Genomic DNA, 19,921 nt, shown 5'->3' on the forward strand with positions numbered 1-19,921 from the left:
AAACAAAACAAAAAAACACATAATAGTCAGTGCTATAATATAACTCTAATATAGACTCTGATATTAGACTAGCCATTTGCAGGCAATTGTAAGAGGTTTGATTTCTACTCAAAAATAATAAAGAATCATCTTCAGGTAAAGTTAATCAAAAATGGTTTATTCAGGAATCAAAATGCAAACAGGAAGAAAGCAAATCAAAGACCACATGCAGCATGCGGTAGACCTCAGGAGGTGTCGTGTCTGTGCTGCATCAGTGGAGATGTTAGTGTCTGTGCTGCATCAGTGGAGATGTTAGTGTCTGTGCTGCATCAGTGGAAATGTTAGTGTCTGTGCTGCATCAGTGGAGATGTTAGTGTCTGCGCTGCATCAGTGGAGATGTTAGTGTCTGCGCTGGCATCAGTGTAGATATTTCTTAGCTGAGCAAAAAAATTACTTTGTACTTCCCTAGCATGATGCATGGAGTGAGACAAAACATATTAAAAGTTACATTTGCGTTTCTTGTTTACTTTACCAATGTCAGCAGAAACCCAGATAACAAGAAGTTACATTTAAGAACAATGCTACGAGTTTTGCTCAATTTTCGCAGGCAGCAAAGTGCTATACCCACGCATCACAAGGTCGAACGAAAGGGCCGGCGATTACAAACGGCTGATGTGCACCAGCTAAGCACAGCTTAATTGAGTTTATCAACCCTGCGTTGATTTAGAGCTTACATTGAACACAGGACAATCACACAATGTTTACAGACAGTTTCAGTGATTTCTTTACCATTTAAATGGGACGCATAAGTAACGGGTTGTATAATGGAAAGGAACAAAAGGCTGGTGAAACAGTAAGAGCTTGTGCCATTTAAGTGGAACAATGTGTACCCTGCCCTACACAAGGTGCGTGGTTATCAGAAAAAAAGCGTATGTGTGCTAATAGTGTGTTTCAAATTGGTTTGATTATGGTTTGTACATAGGCTCAAAACTGTTTATTAAGCAGAAACAATGTATGTGAAAAACAAAAGTGTTATCATCTGTCCCGAGGCGACAGCTGCACTCTGAGTTATGAAAAGCCAGTCACTCCCTACAAGGCCAGGGCATAAATCCTTACACAATTAACACTCCACAGTGCACAGTAAATTTACCTGAAACAGAACCTGTGAGCAACCAAACTCAGAACCAAAAGGAAAAAAAAAAGATAAAGAGGTTAAATAACTTTGTACTACAGACAGTATTTTGGGTTACAGCATACATTTTTGGGATCCAAAACACTACAGCTTTACATACAGATGTAAACTTTGCTACCACAAGGGGTATGGCTTCAAGAGCCTGGTGTAACTATAGCTGTGTGCACGCTACATTTTTTATATGTTTAAATAACTGGATTTACAGACCCCGATCAGCACTAACTAATCGGACTACTTTATCTTAGTGCTAACGCTAATCCGGGTCTGCGAGTGGCAATGTCATAGGAGGCTGTGTGGTCCAGTGGTTAAAGAAAAGGGCTTGTAACCAGGAAGTCCCCGGTTCAAATCCCCCCTCAGCCACTGACTCATTGTGTGACCCTGAGCAAGTCACTTAACCTCCTTGTGCTCCATCTTTTGGGTGAGACGTAGTTGTAAGTGACTCTGCAGCTGATGCATAGTTCACACACCCTAGTCTCTGTAAGTCGCCTTAAAGGAGTCTGCTAAATAAACTAATAATAATGTATTAAAAATCAAAAATTGATAATTCGTCCATCTTCTGAAAATTATAATAGTGAAAATTGTAAATGATATAATAAGAAAATAAAAAAGTAGAGCTTCTATTAGGCATGTACACTTATATATTTTTTTCAACATAGAATGTTGTATATGATTCTGTACCAACTATCCTAATTAATTATTACAATTTTTTAAGTAAATGGCACATTGTTGTATTATTATTATTATTATTATTATTATTAATTTGTCATTTAGCAGACGCTTTTATTCAAAGCGACTTACGGAGAGGTGAACTATGCATCATCAACTGTTTCTGCAGAGTCACTTACAATAGGACCTTGTTTGTTTTACGTCTCATCTGAAGGACGGAGCGCAAGGAGGTTAAGTGACTTGCTCAGGGTCACACACAGCGAGTCAGCAGCTGAGCTGGGATTGAACCTGGAACCTCCTGGTAACAAGCCCCTTTCTTTAACCACTGGACCACCAAGCCTGTGCCGGGTGTGTTAATGCATTCACCTTATATAACTTGCAGTGCATCTGCCTGCACAGTACCTAACAGTGCAACTATCTATTTCCCCTACCTTTCACGATCACAGCATTAAAAAACGTGATCCCATTTTTAAATTAAAAAAAAAAAAAGACAAGCTATTTCTGTTTTTGAAGTATTTTTGGCCGAACGCTTCGATGATCTTCTTAAGAAGTGGGTTCACCTGCCTGGCAAAAAGCTTTACCGTTGGTCGCTAAAATCCAGTAAGACAAAAACACACAACGTGTTCTTTCACAATCACCAACACACCGTCCCATAACGTAACAATGTTAATAAAACAAAAAGGACAAGGCATTTCAGAAGAACGGAACAACACCATGCTTCAAAAAAGCTGAACGTTGAAGCATGCGCCACAATGGTGAACTGACAACAACATGATTCATTTTGACTACAGTTCCATACTGCTGAAACACTTCCACAAGTTCCAGATCAGGAGTGTTTTCCACACCCCTTTCAACTGTCCAGAGAGCCGCTGCCCTTGATCTTACGGCTCAGGGGGAAGGTGGACTTGCTCTGGGGCTGGGTCATCTTGCTGGCCAGGTGGACAAAGGGCTCGATCAGCGTCCGGCGATCGGTCACAGACACCTCCCACAGCCTCACCTTCTCCGTCTTTGCCCAGTGTTGGGCACCTTCGTGGTCCACTCGCCTCTGGTCCTGGAGGTCGCATTTATTGCCCAGGATTACAATGGTCACCTGCAGTAAAATCAACAGCCTGTTTCAACAAAAGGTCCCCAGTAAGAACACTTGAAAAGTAGTGGAGTCCCAGTGAGATCTGGGTTAGTTGTGAGACAGGGCGCTTGTAAATTTGGAGTCTCTAGTATTAGTGCACTTATAAAAGGAACCGGACGATGCTTGGTATGTTAATAACCCTTTTCGAAAATGTGATGACTTGAAACACACAGAGCGGGTAAAAAAAAGAAAAAAAAAGTAACGCAGTCATGCAGTGCAATTTTCCAAACTACTTTAACAACACCGGTGCCCGCATCTGCTTTGTAGAAAACAGTGCACAAACAATACAGGACGTTCTTGTGCAGAAACGTTCAGGATTTTAAACCCTGGCAGGGGGAGCCATACCCTGTATATACAGGGTTAAAGTCATTTGTTAGTATTTTTAGCATTTTTTGTTAATAGTACCCGACAACTTCTGGCTCACACTATATCACAGTCTTACAGCAGTGTGCAAATGTATTTGAACACCTCAAGATTTGTCATTTATATCCTTTATATACCTACCTGCATGAACACCTCTGGGTGTGAGAATTTCATTTTTCATTTCATTAATCAGTGATATAGAAACAATAGGTACCGATCATTTTGCGCTTTAAATTAGGCATCTTAAACAACTTCTATTGCATTTTACCATTTGTGTGGCTATGTGTTCTCTTACGATTTTAAATGCCTTGCATGTGCGGCCTATTAAAATCATTAATTAAATTAGATAAGCACTCATTTGCCATTTTGACGATTTTCCAGGATTTTCAGTTACAGTGGTTTAATTTCAGATGCACAACAAATCCAAACCACAGAAGCAACGGGGGGTGTTGTAAGAAATGTGCACACTGCTCTATATACACCGCGTGTTCAGTACGGAGACAGCTTTCAGTGCTGTCACTGTAGTCTGAGGCAGATCTCCGCACCTCCTTCTTATCCCTGTATTTGTCGATATCCTTCTTGAGGGCCTCCATGCGCTTGAAGGACTCCTTGCTGTCGATGCTGTAGACCAGCACAAAGCCTTCAGCGAAGGAGAAGTAGTGCTTGGGGAATTCAGATCCCTCCCTCAAGCCCCGGGTGTCGTAGAATCGCACCTGCTCCCGCACACCACGGTCCGTCTCGATTGAGCCGATGTAGATATCCTCTAGAGTCTCAATGGGCTCAGAACCTGGGGGGGGGGAAGCAACACAGCAGAGAGACGCTCTTAACCCTTTCAGTCCCGCCTTATCCCAGCCGGAAATCGTGTGTAAAATATATGTAAAAAAAAAAAAAAAAAATGTGTCCTGTTCTGATGCATTCTCAATAAAAGGTGTTTATTCTTCAGAGAGACAAAAAATAATTCAGGACTGAAAGGGTTAAACACAGTGTACTGTACACAGCAAGATTTGCCTCATGGGAATAGTCTCAGGACATGTGTCTATTTAATAACACGTGCGCATTACGTTATTCAGTCTGGCTTGTAAGACATGTGAAAAGCTTTGCATTGTCAGACTTTATAAATGATTCAGAAAATTCAAAAATTCAAAGACTATGAGTTGCCTTAGCCTTAGCGAAAATGCAATTATTTTTTCTATTCTGACCACGAATCAGCCTTTGAATGTTTGAAATCCTTGAAGTCTGTTTGAAGTCTATAAGACTTACAGGTCTTACAATAATATATCCTTCTGTAATAAAACAGTCTGCATTTCAGGGGCTGAACAGAATCTCACAGAGTTAGGTGTTTCCATGGTTCCTGCAAATCCATCAATCCAATCCATTTTTTTTTGTTTTAAAGAATGATGTTCTATTAAAATTTAGAACAATAAAGACACATAATAAATATTCATCTGGAGAAATAGCAATGGTTACTACATCAAATAAATAAATACATAAAGCACTGTAATTGCTTACCCATTTCATTACATACAACATACCTTGCAGTGACCCGGGCTGTTACTTTAACGGGTCACTGTGAACTTACTTACCCACTACGTGGTTTGCATACAGCAGTTGCTCAAGAATAGCTGTTTTGCCCACAGCCGACAATCCACACACAACCACTTTACAGCTCTTCCCCATATTAACTCTGTGTGACACGGTTGTGATTCAACTGTGAAAAACATAAAACGTTAGCCATATGTACGCACGGCATTAATTAGTCATTTTAGCAGACCCATTTATCCAAAGCGATTTACAGAGACTAGTGGGTGAATTATGCATCAACTGCTGCTGCAGAGTCACTTCCAATAGGACCACGGTTTTACGACGGGGTTTGTTGGCTGCTCTATATAATGTCCACTATGTTTACGCCAAAGTTGTTTTGTAGCAATAAATAAATTATATTCCTTTAGCTTTTTTTTTTTTTCTCTTCCGACACTAAAACGTCACCGGTCTTAATTACGATATGCAGTAATACAATATGCCGCAACAGACACACTAACCATGGGCAGCAGTGTGGCGTAGTGGTTAGGGCTCTGGACTCTTGACCGGAGGGTTGTGGGTTCAATCCCCAGTGGGGGACACTGCTGTTGTACCCTTGAGCAAGGTACTTTACCTAGATTGCTCCAGTAAAAACCCAACTGTATAAATGGGCAATTGTATGTAAAAAAAATAACGTGATAACTGTATAATGTGAAATAATGTATAATGTGATAGCTTGTAACAATTGTAAGTCGCCCTGGATAAGGGCGTCTGCTAAGAAATAAATAATAATAATAATAATATAATAATATGTCAAATGACACTGTCGGGTGCATTCGTTTTCAGCACATTTCTAATTTAGAAATAAATGACACAACAAAAAAAACAGTTAATTTAAAAAGGCGCAGGGCGTACGACGTATTCGTTTTTAATAAAAAATATCTGAATCCTACGCAAAGTTCCCGTCTTTATATTGTTATGATACAATATGAAGACATTTATTAAACACCAGTGCACTCACCCCGGGCGCTTCCTGTTTACTGTTTTTGCATCTGGAATCAAGAAAGCGTTTGCGCAAGACGTAATATTTTAAGTATTATTATTTTTGAAGGGGGGAGCTGGAATCCACAGCGACGCTTACGGTTCGGAGGTCGTTAGGTGTAATGGCTTGTGTTCAGACCAGTATTGCGTGTTCTGTTCTGTCATCATCCCACTAGTTTATATGCGTTCATAATGAACAGTTCATTAATAAATCAGTGATTAGAACCAGTAGAAAATCTACTGGCGGGAGTCTTTTTTTTTTTTTTTTTTTTTTTGGTGTTTCCTATTCCCAGTACAAATTCTACTGCCAGTCAGAACCCCCTAAAAGACTGCTGCCGGTAGTTTAACACCATCAGGGATGGAGAAAGAGAAATACTGATATTTCATGGACTTTAGGTTTTCAGAAAGTGGAAGGGTGGTTGTATTTAGTATAATTTGTTTTGTGCAGCTTCTGGCAGAAACGATATCGGCTGCCTTAGTGACAGTAAAAGTCCTGCTGGTAGTAATATCTGCCGTAATTAATTTGGAGTTTAATTAAAAGGTAAGGTGAGGCTGTGTGGTCCAGTGGTTAAAGAAACGTGCTTATATTATACGAGATCCCTGGTTCAAATCCCACCTCAGCCACTGACTCACTGTGTGACCCTGAGCAAGTCACTTCACCTCCTTGTGCTCCGTCTTTCGGGTGAGATGTAATTGTAAGTGACTCTGCAGCTGATGCATAGTTCACACACCCTAGTCTCTGTAAGTCGCCTTGGATAAAGGCGTCTGCTAAATAAATAAGGTATTTTGTGCTAATCTCGACTCGGACCCCTCAAGTTTGTGTATTGTTTGTTTGTTTTTTCCCTTACAGTGTTTACTTTGTGTGTGTGTTACTATATCAATAATTGCTCAATCGTAACACAATTCAACATGCAGTATAAATTCAATAATTCACGAATCTTTAAACACGGAACAATAGAGACTCCAGTGTTTCCTAGATTGGTCAAATTCACACAGACGCCGTCGCTCCAGACCACTTGAGGCGTGTTGTAACAATTTGGGGGATAAGCACTTTTTTTTTTTTTTCTCCACCCAGCTAAACCAGCCTCTGTAATTCGCCCAGTTCCGAAGAGACCTCGACACAAATTGCCGCAGAGGCTCCGCTCACTCGCCGGGTCCTGCTGTCTATGGTCCTCCGGAAGTGTCTGCCTTCTCTCCCCCTGGCGGTAAAATGGCGGCTGAAGATTGCGATATGCCGATGGCTCCCGAGTCGGAGATGAGCGAAGAGGAGATTGAAAGGTAATGGTGGGGAAAGAAAGTCCGTTTTACGGTTTCGGGGAGCGGAGCTTAACCCCGGGGTGTCGGTGGCGAGGCGCGGAGGTAGTTTATAGCACTCAAAACATGCCAGCAAGGCTTAACCTGGCTGTCTTAGGCCTAAACCCCGGAGTCTGCCATGCCCGGTATCCGACAAAGGGGTGAGGAAAAACGGCTTCTGTTTGTTATTTTTTTCCTTGTGTCTCTGCTGTTCGAAATGTCCTTTTATGGGATCGCTATATATGATAACAGTCTTTCCTGGTTAGTAATGTCATTATACGCGGTCGTGTACTTTTTTTAATCAAACAATGAAAGCGCTTTTTTTTTTTTTAAATGGTATATATTTATTTTAAGTTTGAATTTTATAAAGTAAAATCCCAACTTCTAAATCGTCCTTCTTTTTTTTTTAAATGTTGTTTATATCCTAGGTTGGATGTCAGTTGTTTTATAGAAGAAATGAGGGATCGTGTGGAAAATGTGAACATCTATCTCGCTTTGTGTAGGGTCTGTCTTAATTTTAATCTGCCTGTATTACATTATTTCCATCAAAATGGAAGATTATACTAAGGTAATACAAAACAGATCTGGTTACGTTTCGAATAAGTTAGTTTCACGGAAGGCACAGTTGATTCACAGAAATGCGTCAATTGATACTAGCACTGAGTTGCAAATCAGACTCGCAACTATTTATAGCACCAAAGGTATTACATGGGGTAAATTTTCATTATTTTTTTTATACAGCTAATAAATATTGTATACATACAACGACCTACGTGTGTTAAATGTAATATTATGATCTCACTTTATAATTCTCGAACATTCTTAGTCTGGTTCACTGTGTGGTGACGGAGCGGAGTGTATTTGATCTGAAAAAATGTTTCGTACATTTGTCTGTTTTAGTTCAACTTCAGGGATTAGTAATAAATCGTTCTCTGACAGGTGATCGATCATTTGTTTGCTGATGAGTTTTGTTATGTTGAGCACTGTGTGTTTTATTTAAGGCATCCGTTAAGTTCTTTTTTTTAACAGGAGTTCAATATTTGGAAATAGATAAATGAAACCCCTTTAGGTCAAACCTGTTAAGCGGAATTTCTAGGAATAGACTGGCTTCCAGTTGTGAAACTCTCAAGAATGAGCAATGATGAATCATTGGTATTGCACGGTATTAAATGCTTACCAGGATTGGGCAGTTGCCAGATTGATTGATACACTAGGACGCGCCCTCTTCTTTAAGGTTGGTACATAGACAGGTACAGTAAGATCTTAGTCAATCGCATGTAGCTTTAGGTGTGTTTTGACTGTTACCATGGGGATTCTATTAACAACATTTTCATAAGACTGTAAAATTGCTCCCAAGTCTAATCTAATCGTTGGATAGGGTGGTGGTAGGATGAAAGTGCAGCTGTGGTAGAACTCCCATTGAAAGCACAGGTGCTGTAGAATGTCAGCCCTCGTATTGAAAGTGTGACCCCAAGACACGCCAGGGAGAACCCCTGTTCGTGACATCCACCGCTCCTGTTTGTTTTTTTGACCGCCCTGTGTTTTCCATGTTGGTACAGTTGACGCGATCTGCTTTTTAAAAAAAAAAACTCACACACTAGTCACCTCCTCTGAATTCCACTTGACTGCAAAGTTTGTTCAAAGCGGTGACGTCACAACCGGCCGCTTACCTCCGCCCCTAATTCTCTTCATCAAACTTTTTTCAATGAATTTGACAATGGACTTTGTAAAGTTTGGCAATGACTAGAAAACAAATGCAGCTGGATTTTTAACTTGCGTGTTAATAACGAAGCAGTATACAGGGTTAGAAACTTACTAGTGCTGATGTGAAGTACAGTTTTGTTATTAAAATGGTACTATAGTACTGTATTGTTATAAGAAAAGGGTGTTTTTAAAAGTCACTTCAACACCAAGCTTCTACTGACAGCGAGTCCTAAACTTTAAACGTGTTACTGTTTTATAGGTAAGAACTCAACTTCATTATGAATATTATGTTCTCGTAACATAACATCCAGCACAAGACTTGACAACGTGTAAATATAGTACTGTATCAAGGGTCTGGCAGTACACACAGGAGCATGCCCATGTACATTTTTAGTGTTGCAGCTCACTCAGCTTGGTGTCGGTTTTGTTTAAGTCTTACGGCTAGTTTTGCTGATTCTGAAGCATTTATATGGGTGTATATGGGTGTTTAAAGGGAGGTGTAACTGCAGTGTGGAGCTATTGTGAAAATTAGAATTATTTCTTGGTTGTACACAAGATTTAAATTATTAAAAAAAAAAAAAAAGTCAGGACTTTTTTGGACAAAAGCTCTTCGAAGGAAGAAATCATTTTTTTATCATTTAAACCTTTTGTGCAATTATTATTATTATTATTATTATTATTATTGTTATTATTATTGTTATTAGGCAATGTGGTGCAGATTTAGATTTTTTTTTTAAAGCTCATAATGTTTTTTAAAAGACATTTCAATTTCATGCACCCTGTTGCTTTTCATTTTAGCTGAAGGCTGGTTTGTCACACGTTACTAGCTTGCCCTAATAAGATACCCTATATCGGGATTGAGGCACGGTGTCTGGCGATCCAAAAAAAAAAAATCTTCCTATAATAAACCTTTTCCCCTTTTTTATTTGTTTGCCTGAGACAATTGTTCCGCTAATCTGGAAAGTTCTGCTGACTGACTGGATTACACGATCTTGCCAGATACACTTCCTGCTTCTGCTTATTCTATTAATAGACTGGAGGTTATTGATAGTCAGGCACATGTGGTCCTTGTTCAAAATCAGTCACGGGCAGGAATTAAAGGGATCCAGGCCTGATTTCAAAGGTAAAATATTGTCGTCCCAAAATTATTGATCTAGAATATTGTGCACAAATTGTGTAGGACATCAAGTCATTTTTGCAGCCACCAACAGGTTTTATTTCAGTAGGTTTGATAATTCTGTTCCACTTCATTATTTTTTGAACTTTGGTCCTGTATTCCTCTTAATGGCATTCTTTGTTTTTCTTTTTTTTTTTTTTTTTTTCCTTTATAGGGAAGCCGAGGGCTTTAAAGAACAAGGAAATGCTTTTTACATCAAGAAGGATTATTCTGAAGCATTCAACTTCTACACAAAAGCCATCGGTAATTATTTTGTCAACTTCTGTTCGGATTCGGAGCTAGAGAAATACTCCTGCCCCACAGGCTGGAACATATCGGAGCTGCTCCTAACACATTCTTATTTGCATTCCTGTACCTTTTATTACAAGTGTTTTTTGGGCCGTGTATATTGTGTCTACAGAATTAATAAGGACGTCAGCTCCTTTTCATATTCCTTATCACAACATAAAGTTTTAACACTGTTTTCTCTCGAAATAGAGAAGTGGGTCTGTTTTAAAGTTATTGTCCACAGATGTGAATACTTGGTAAATATTACTCGGGCTTGGGATCATTGATATTTTAGAGACGATCGTTGTGATTATTTCAACTCCTTTCATTTGATGCCAATTTAACTGACTAACAAGCCGTGACTTCAGTTCAAGTAATCTGTTGCCACTGTTGTGAGATGCTCATTCCAACAGAATCCTGCTAATTGCTGTTTTGATCAAGGATGTGTCAAAATTGATTAAATGGGAATTAGAATTGGAATTATTTTTTTTATATATATATATATAATATATATATATATATATATATATATATATATATATAAAGGAACTGGACGTGAAAAACAGGAACTGAGCCCCAACCCTGGTCTACACTAATATTAATGTCAATGTTTGACTTGACAGATGCATGCCCCAAAAATGCAAGTTATTATGGGAATAGAGCCGCCACCCTGATGATGCTGAACCGCCACCGGGAGGCGCTAGAAGATGCACAGCAGGCTGTCCGGATGGACGACATGTTTGTGAAGGTAATATTAACAATTGTCGCCGTCGCATTTCTAGTTACCTAGTGCCCTGAAACAACCCTAAAGCTTTCTGCTTGACCAGGGGTGTCAAACTCGGTTCCTGGATGGCGGCAGTGTCGCCTGGCTTTTGTTCCAATTACTTGTCGCCAAACCTCAAAATGTTTTCCAGGTAGTGTACCTTGAATCCAACTGCATTTAAATCAACTGTAAAAGACAAGGGGGGGTATTACATATGTCCAGTTGTACAAATAATTAGATCAATTTAGCTAATTGTGAGCTTAAGTTGGAATGAAAACCAGAAGACCCTGCAGCCCTCGAGGGTTGGAGTTTGACTCTCCTGTGCTAGAGTAAAGGACCCTGCATAGTCTGGGCTGGATAGATCTGGATTTGCCTGATAGGAGCTCCCAAAATACACTGGCGGTCATAATTACACTGTCTGGGAAATGACTCCTTAATTACTAAATACCTTGCTATCCCAGAACAGCTAGCCGTCTCCTCCTGTAACATATGCAATTTCATTTTATTTTTAATGATCGAGCCAAGGGCAGTGGTAGCCCACATCCCGTTTACGGAAGGTCATTTCGAGTCGGGCTCCCTGCATTGTAGCTCATGGTTCTGTGCTGCCTTCTCGTTTTCAGGGTTACCTCCGGGAAGGGAAGTGTCACCTGTCCCTCGGCAACGGCATGGCAGCCAGCCGCTCCTTCCAGAGGGTTCTAGAACTGGAGCCGGACAACACTCAGGCACCCCCAGAGGCGAGCACTTCTATATTGTTTTTAATTTGTCGTTTAGCAGACGCTTTTATCCAAAGTGACTTACAGAGACTAGGAGGGCACAAACTGTGCATCACAACTGCTGCTGCAGAGTCACTTCCAATAGGACCTTGTTTTGTTTTACGTCTCATCCGAAGGACGGAGCACAAGGAGGTTCAGTGACTTGCTCAGGGTCTCGCACACAGTGAGTCAGTGTCTGAGCTGGGATTTGAACCGGGAACCTCCTGGTATCCAGTTCCTTTCTTAAACCACTGGACCACTAAGTCTACCTATAGAACCGTTCACTCTTCACACTTGAGCCAGAGTAATGTTACAAGGACTGACGCAGTCAAGTAGTGTCAAATGTGTGTGTTATTTTTCATAAATATATTTTTTTATTTTTGTCTCCTATTTAAAGCAATGGATGATCTACATTGGTTACATAGTTCAATCTTTTAGTAAGTCATGTATTTCATCACTGGTCTAGCCAGTTTAGGGTATGTCACAAAATTCCGTGGTTTTCTTTGCTTTTATTTCAGTTTTATCTACATTGTACACCAGTGTTTGTCTAATGTATTTTTTTTTCCCCTTCATGTTATTTTTTATTTCTTGTTGGGTTTCCAAATCATTACAGTTGAAACATGCCAAAGCTGTTCTGGAATACGAGAGAATGGCAGAGATCGACTTTGAAAAACGAGACTTTAGGAAGGTACGTGAATAAGTCTTGTTCTTGGGGCAATGTACCGTGATGTCAGTCTGACTTGTTCTCAAGGGATTTGTGACCAAGGACTTAGATTAGTCATTTTGGGGTTAAAGGATATGAAAATAGATGCTGGGGAATCCATAGCCTGTTTTCAAAATGCTTTACATTTTGCTTCATTAAGTCCAATGAAACCCGCTGAATAATGTTATGTTAACATATTGAATTACTACCGCTTTTGTAGTTTTCCCACATACTTAACCAAAAACAGACAAAATATTTTTCAAAATCTAACGTGAAATGCTGTATTACCATTATGGCTTCCAGTAGACCTTTTTTTTTTTTTTTTTTTTTGCAGTATCATTTTGTAGTTTGGATGTTAAAGGATCTAAATTATGTTCATTTATTTATTATGTCTTAATCCTAAAATTGTAGGTGATGCAAAACTGTTATTCAGTATAGTGATATCATTGACTCTGGAACTGTCCTGTATATCCTCAGTGTGTGTTCTGCATGGACCGTGCACTGGAGTACGCGCCCGCCTGCCACCGGTTCAAAATCCTCAAAGCAGAGTGCTTAGCCCTGCTTGGGCGCTACCCTGAAGCACAGTCGGTCGCCAGGTAAGAGGAGGACTGACTAATTCATTTTTTTTTTTTGTTTTATAACTTTTTTTTTAGATTTTGGTCTTACTGTATCACTTTTGTAATCCACAGGGAGCACAAAGCACATCAATTCAAATAACTAGCCTGCTTCACTGTGTTTCTCACCAATTCCATGTTGCTGGATCCTCGGTGAATGCACTGCTAATATGTCATTGTAGATATAACTTGTTGCATCCTAGTTCACATTGTAATTTTTGGTAATATTTGCACTTAATGTATGCTACACTATTTAAATATTAAGCTTGCATTGTAACCCTTTACTGCCCTGTAACACCTGTAAGTCGCGTATAAAGGCGTCTGTCCGATTGAAATTAATAAGACGTCGCATTCACTGTGGTTCCTCTTCTCTTGCAGTGATATTTTGCGCATGGACTCTACGAATGGGGATGCTCTGTATGTACGGGGGCTGTGTCTGTACTACGAGGACTGTATTGAGAAAGCAGTGCAGTTTTTCGTCCAGGCTCTTCGCATGGCGCCAGATCATGAAAAAGCCCGGCTGGCCTGCAGAGTATGTGTGGCTCTTGTGCAGATTCTGGATTTGTAGCAGTTGTTCAGTTGCTGTATTTTTATAATATATATATAATATAATATATATATATATATATATATATATATATATATATATATATATATATATATATATATATATATATATATAAATTTTCTTGTATAAGTAAGCCAGCTGAACATACAGTAAATGGATCTTTTATAACAGTTTGGTTTTAGATGTTTATGATCCACGGCTAAATAGCGACACCTGCTGGAACAAGTAGGGATGGCACGGTAGAAGCTGGTAATTGGCTAATGCAAGTCTTTGTTTTACACAATGAAGGGTTAATGCTGTATTGTTTGCCAGCGTTCCCCTGTAACCCTAATCACTCATGCCTTGATGCATAAATGTGTTCATTTTATTTTAGAATGCCAAAGCCTTGAAAGCCAAGAAGGAAGAAGGGAACAATGCCTTCAAAGACGGCAATTACGAAGCCGCGTATGATCTGTACTCGGAGGCACTGACAATAGACCCCAACAACATTAAAACAAACGCCAAACTCTACTGTAACAGGGGGACCGTGGGTTCGAAGGTAAGAATGAATTGTATCTTTTTTTTTTTCCCAGTGCTGTTGTAGAGCAATTAATGGTCTTGCGTCTTCTGTAGGTCTTTTTGGAAGGACCTGTGCTTTTAAAACAAACCGTGTTAACGCCCAACTACCAGTATACCTGGTGTATTATCAGCGCAGTGTACGGTTGGCTCAAATATGCTCCTCCTCCTCCTCCTCCTCCTCCTCCTCCTGTTTTGCAACCCTAAAGGTTGCACCAATTCAGTTTGATAACATTTGGACTGCGTTACATAAACCCTCCTGGTAGACCTCCAGCAGGTAGAAAGCTGAGTATGCATTTTGAAAAACATGAACAGTACGCCAGGGATGGAATTGGGACAACCAGTCAAGTACCCCAGCTTCCCAAACCAGTGAGGTCCTATCATTGAGCCTACCTTTTATCTGGGACCTGTGATGCCATTAGCTTGTGTAGTTTGGCAGCTTGTCATAAGCACTTTATGCTGTACTGTATCACACCCCCAGGATCTTAACTTAATTTACATTTATTTTTTTCTTACAACTGCAGTTGGTAACAAGCCAAATTATTTCAAGTTTACTAATTTCTTCTCAGGTCTTTCGGCTGTATTTTAGACACGCTGTGTTATTCTTCCTAATAAAACACTATTCCTGTAACTTTAAATACTCTCTTATTTCAGCTAAAAAAATTAGAACAAGCAATAGAAGACTGTACAAATGCGATAAAACTGGATGAAACTTACATCAAAGCATATTTGAGGCGAGCGCAGTGGTAAGTCGATCTTCATTTGAATCTATTGACGCACTAACTGCATACCCTGCGATAAAGCTACAGAAAATGATGTTCGACCAGAAAAAAAAAAAAATACTGTTCCAGTTGAATGGTCTGTGGCTTTGTTTTGACCGTCATGTGATTTGCCAATGCAGGCACAGGCTGCAAGAACCACTGGCAGCATGCCATGGTTTATCACGGAGGAAAACAATATCGCAGGACTTGAATCCTGGGAAAAATCTAATGAAACCGTTTCTCTTTTCAGTTTTCTAGACACGGAACAATATGAAGAGGCTGTTCGGGATTATGAAAAAGTTTATCAGACGGAGAAAACAAAAGGCAAGGAGGATGGGCACTTCGCTCTTGGGATGGTTATTTTCAGCATGCAGTCGCTCAACATACCCTCTTTGTTGAGGCTAAATCCCTGATTTAAAATGCTTGCAATTACAGTATTAGGTTTTGCAGAAGAATTACATTTTAAATTCATCCTGGTGTCTTAATTACAACACCAAGTGACACTGTTGGAAACTGTTTCAATCTAGCTTGGGTAACTTTTTTTTTTTTTTTTAAATTGGTGTAATTGCAGTCTCCAGTACAACAGTGCAGTGTGTTTTTATATATTTTTTACACTGTTTGCTGTTTCTGCTTTGGACCCAGAACTAAATAGTTGTAGGGGTCTTTTTTTAAAGGTCAAGGCTGTTGGGTTTTTTGTGTAGACATTACTTTTGCACCACTTCTCTGCCATACCTGGCTATAGCTAGTGCTTGTATCACTCTATTATAAAGCATACACACAGTGCTTCTAATTGAGTTTTTTTTTGTTACATTGTATGTTTTACAGTTCACAACATATTTTACAGAAATGCTTTTTTTTTTTTTTTTAAAGCGATGTGTTAATTTTTTTTCCCTTCCAGAACACAAGCATCTTCTAAAGACTGCACAACTGGAACTGAAGAAAAGCAAACGAAAAGATTACTATAAGATCCTGGGAGTGGATAAAAACGCTACAGATGATGAGATTAAGAAAGCGTATAGGAAACGAGCACTCATGCACCACCCAGGTACACGCAATGCAGACAGGCGTTATGTGAACGGACAGGTGTTGCAAGTGTCTGTATTCATGCAATAAATCAAACACACACACAGTTGTCTTTTAAAGTTACTTATCCCCTTCAGTCACTGTGTGCACAATTGTACCATGTGACGTTTCCTATCAATGTATCGCACATGAGTGTGGTTTTGTTTTTTTTCAAAGTTATGGCAGGGCAACTTCTGGAACTCCAATAGAGTTAGCATTTAGCATTTCTAAAAATGAAATACAAATTTGTGACCGAAGAGGGATGTGATAGATAAAGAAAAAAAAAAATACTGGGAACTGTTTCAGAATTGTGTGTTTTTGTCTTTTTTTTTTTTTTATTATTTTGATGGAGGTCATCAGTTATGTCCTTTTTTTTTACACGCAGTCGTTTTATTTAGACAGCAGGCATATCGCTGGTTTTACCTGATGCTTGTTGGCACACAGCCTGCTGGCACTGTCCTTGATGGTTTTTAGAAATGAAGACTCACAGCTGTTCTCTCTTCAGATCGTCACAGTGGAGCCAGTCCGGAGATGCAAAAAGAAGAGGAGAAAAAATTCAAGGAGGTGGGAGAAGCTTTTACTGTGCTCTCGGATCCCAAGAAGAAAGCCAGATATGACAGCGGACAGGATCTGGATGAAGAGGGCATGAACATGGGCGGTGAGTGGGTTTTTTTTGTATTTAATCCAAGAAGCTAATCTCGCATTTCCAAGGCATCCCTGGAGCATCGAGTTCATGCCTTTTATTGTGCAGTCGCCCACCGGAAATCAACCAGGAGTCCCTTTGCATAGTGTAACCGGGCAGAGGCTGGGTGCAAACCAGCGACCCTGCGCACACTGCAGTCAAGCGTCTTAACCACAGCGCAAAAGAGAGAGTCTGCTTTCGTGGTTTTAACTTTTAACCTCGTCTCAGAATCCATCACGGCAGTGCATCACACAACACTGCCTGTTACAGTAATAGGCTTTAGTTGATTCCGTGGCCTCTATAGTTTGAACAAGCTTACAGTAAAACCAGCAACTCCTGTGGAGTGCTTCAGTTCCCTGCAGTAAAGATGAATGCATTTAAAATCTAACCGTCTGGCCAGTGCAAGTGCATCGTGTGTGGTGTTGGATAAATGTCTGGCAGACATTTATCCAACATGTATTTTATTCCAGTGTAATTTGGTAAATATGTATTACAAGAAGTACTCCAATACTTATTTTACCTGATTTCAAAGACATGTTTATCATTTGTAACTGGATTATGACCACCAATCTAATTTCCTGTTTAGATTTTGATGCCAACAACATCTTCAAGGCGTTTTTCGGAGGTCCTGGGGGCTACAGCTTCGAAGCTAATCCATGTAAGTATTGCACCGCTGTACTTTCTTTATTTTTTACTTTAAGATATATTTTAGTACTAGTTTTGAAAATGTGTTACTCAGACAAGAATCTGTTTCTAATTTATTTTTTCTGTTTTTTTTTTTTGTTTGTTTTTTTTTCCAGCTTCCGGCCCTGGCAATTTCTTTTTTCAGTTTGGTTAAAAACAAAGAGAGAAACATTTTTAAAAGATTTCTGTTGTGTTTCAAAACTTATGTCTGGGACATAATTTAATCAAGAGACTCATCGTTCCTCCAAGTTTTAATGTACTCTGTTTTTCAGTTGGTATACCTCTGTATTTGTACTTTACATGTATGAAGAAAGAAAATTCATCAGATATGGGAGGGAAAAAAACAACCACATGGCCTCTTTTGTTTCGTTTTTATGATATGTTTATTAAAATGGTTCTGAAAGTATCTGGTTGCTAATTTCTATACATCTTTAATTTGATTGGAGGATTTTATTTTTTAGTTTTCTTCTAAGATCTGGAGTAGGAATCAGTGTCTTTTTTCTTTTGTGATCTGAACTTTTTTTTAATCGGAAGACAAAAGCCTAAATGCACCCTTTTTTGGTTTCTCAAACATCCATGGTTTATTGTATCCCCCTTAAACTACAAGGCACCATCACCTTTTTAAATATTATTGCAGTCTGTATCTGGAAAACAGTCTGCGTCTTCCAAACTCGGACCTTTTCAGGCTGCTTCGTAGAGGTTGTGAAGAAATGTGTAGGTTGTCAATGTGCTATAAAGTGCTGACTGGATGGATGTAAAGTACATTTAAGTAAGAATTAATAGAGAAATGGTTTAAACTTGGTCAGACAAAAAGCGTGTGGATTTCTTAGTTCCACTCTACTTTGTGTCTGATTCAGACATCTGAAAACCTCATTTTACGTTACATTTTAGGAGTTATGTACCTGTGGTTATGTAGTAATAATAAAGGTTTTGCAAATGCAGACATTATTGGAAATGCAATATATTTTAATGGTCATCATAAAAATGCAGTATGTTAAATGTCTGTCTTGTCTCCTGATCAGAACATTCTACAGAAATGTCTTCTATCCTTTTTTTTCTTCTTATTTCCTTCTAATTTATTGTGAAGTCACAAATGTTTAAGTCTGTTCCTCCTACCTTTTTTAAAAAAAAATCTAACTGAACCACCCTGCAGGATGTACAGCTGAAAAACAATAACCTTGTTCATTTGTAGATGAAGTTAGTCTCCTGTTTTTTCTTATATATATATTTATTCCCCCCCCCCCAGATCTTTTGTCTGTTGTGAGTTCATGATGTGAATTAAATGTATTATCACACAACAGAAGACTTTTAAAAAGGGTTTAAAAGAAATGTCTGGCATCTTGTGACTAGTGCAACATGTAGGTCTCTCTAATGAAATGTATTTCCAGGAATAGAATGAGAGTGAAAGTAGCTGGTGAAATGGTGCCTTATAGAGGGTTTGCAAAATTTGGTGCACCAAATATGCATCTCCATAGGGCTGTGCTGCACCCTTTTTGTAATTAATTCATCCCATTGTTATTCTGTAACTTGGCCCAGGGGCAGAAGACAGTTGCAGATTGCGAACATTTTATAATTTCTGTGGTGCAGACAGCTGGCTAATAATTCAATACAAAATAATTTGACATTTTTTTTTATTATACTGCAATGTGTTGTAAATTTGAAAGCTCCCAAAGCTTGTTATGATCCTGGTAATGGTATCATTTCACTAATTTGTTCGTGTGTGTGTGGTGTTTTTTTTTTTTTTTTTTTTTAAAACATGCATTTAGTTTCCTAAATAGGAATGATCAAAAGCATATTTTGTGTTTACGTTTCTGACTAGGCGTTAAATTGGGCAAAGTGCATATTTCCTCCCATATCACAAAGTTTCATGTAGTTGAAATAACTTAACAAATGTGCAGCAAAGTACTGTAATGACTGATCGATGGACAAATCAATTTTTATAACGACTAGTCCACTGGCTTAATATATATTGTGCTCTTAATTGCACCTGGTAATCAATTATACTCATTTATAGAGTCTTTCTAATCAGTTTATTTCTGGCACTCAAATATGGAAAAATGTGCTGCATTAGTATCCTACATATTCGCACTCTTGTAACTTATAATGTTTAAATTGTGCTTGCTTTTTTTGTATGTGCTTTTTAAAAAAAAAAAACTATCCCTTTCAAAGAGTAATTCAATGGTAGGAAGTCAGCCCTGTTTTTTGTAATTGGTTTGTTGAGGTAACGTGACTGAAAAGCAGGTGCCAGTAATAATGGTTATTTGAAGAAATATATTTCGCTCAACTGTTAGTCTTTCACTGATTGGTTGCTGGTACAGAACAGGCTAACTTAACCAAATTTTAGCATGCGTCCGGTTGCTGGCACCTGATTATATTTGTGGTATTATATTTTTGACAAGGGAGCAAAACAGAGTTCATTACAGAACCTTGTCTTGTTTAAATGTGGGTTTT

General features: G+C 38.9%; 2 protein-coding genes across 2 annotated transcripts; one reads left to right on the forward strand and one right to left on the reverse strand.

Moving 5' to 3' along the window:
- Window positions 1-136: 136 nt before the first annotated feature.
- LOC117434767 (NF-kappa-B inhibitor-interacting Ras-like protein 2) lies at window positions 137-5,996 on the reverse strand. The gene is made up of 4 exons (XM_034057411.3): window positions 5,866-5,996; window positions 4,910-5,034; window positions 3,872-4,113; window positions 137-2,927 (listed from the first exon to the last, which is right to left on the reverse strand). The coding sequence occupies exons 2-4, from the start codon at window positions 5,001-5,003 to the stop codon at window positions 2,688-2,690; spliced, it is 576 nt and encodes a 191-aa protein (XP_033913302.3). The 5' UTR covers window positions 5,004-5,034; window positions 5,866-5,996; the 3' UTR covers window positions 137-2,687.
- An 893-nt stretch (window positions 5,997-6,889) lies between these two features.
- LOC117435010 (dnaJ homolog subfamily C member 7-like) lies at window positions 6,890-17,876 on the forward strand. The gene is made up of 14 exons (XM_034057848.3): window positions 6,890-7,163; window positions 10,214-10,302; window positions 10,950-11,074; window positions 11,710-11,823; window positions 12,455-12,529; window positions 13,022-13,140; window positions 13,537-13,690; window positions 14,100-14,264; window positions 14,936-15,027; window positions 15,293-15,366; window positions 15,941-16,087; window positions 16,610-16,762; window positions 17,373-17,444; window positions 17,587-17,876. Exons 1-14 carry the CDS (start codon window positions 7,096-7,098, stop codon window positions 17,622-17,624), a joined length of 1,485 nt encoding a protein of 494 aa, XP_033913739.2. The 5' UTR covers window positions 6,890-7,095; the 3' UTR covers window positions 17,625-17,876.
- Window positions 17,877-19,921: the final 2,045 nt, after the last annotated feature.

This window comes from Acipenser ruthenus, chromosome 28, assembly GCF_902713425.1.
Source record: "Acipenser ruthenus chromosome 28, fAciRut3.2 maternal haplotype, whole genome shotgun sequence".
Taxonomy (NCBI): domain Eukaryota; kingdom Metazoa; phylum Chordata; class Actinopteri; order Acipenseriformes; family Acipenseridae; genus Acipenser; species Acipenser ruthenus.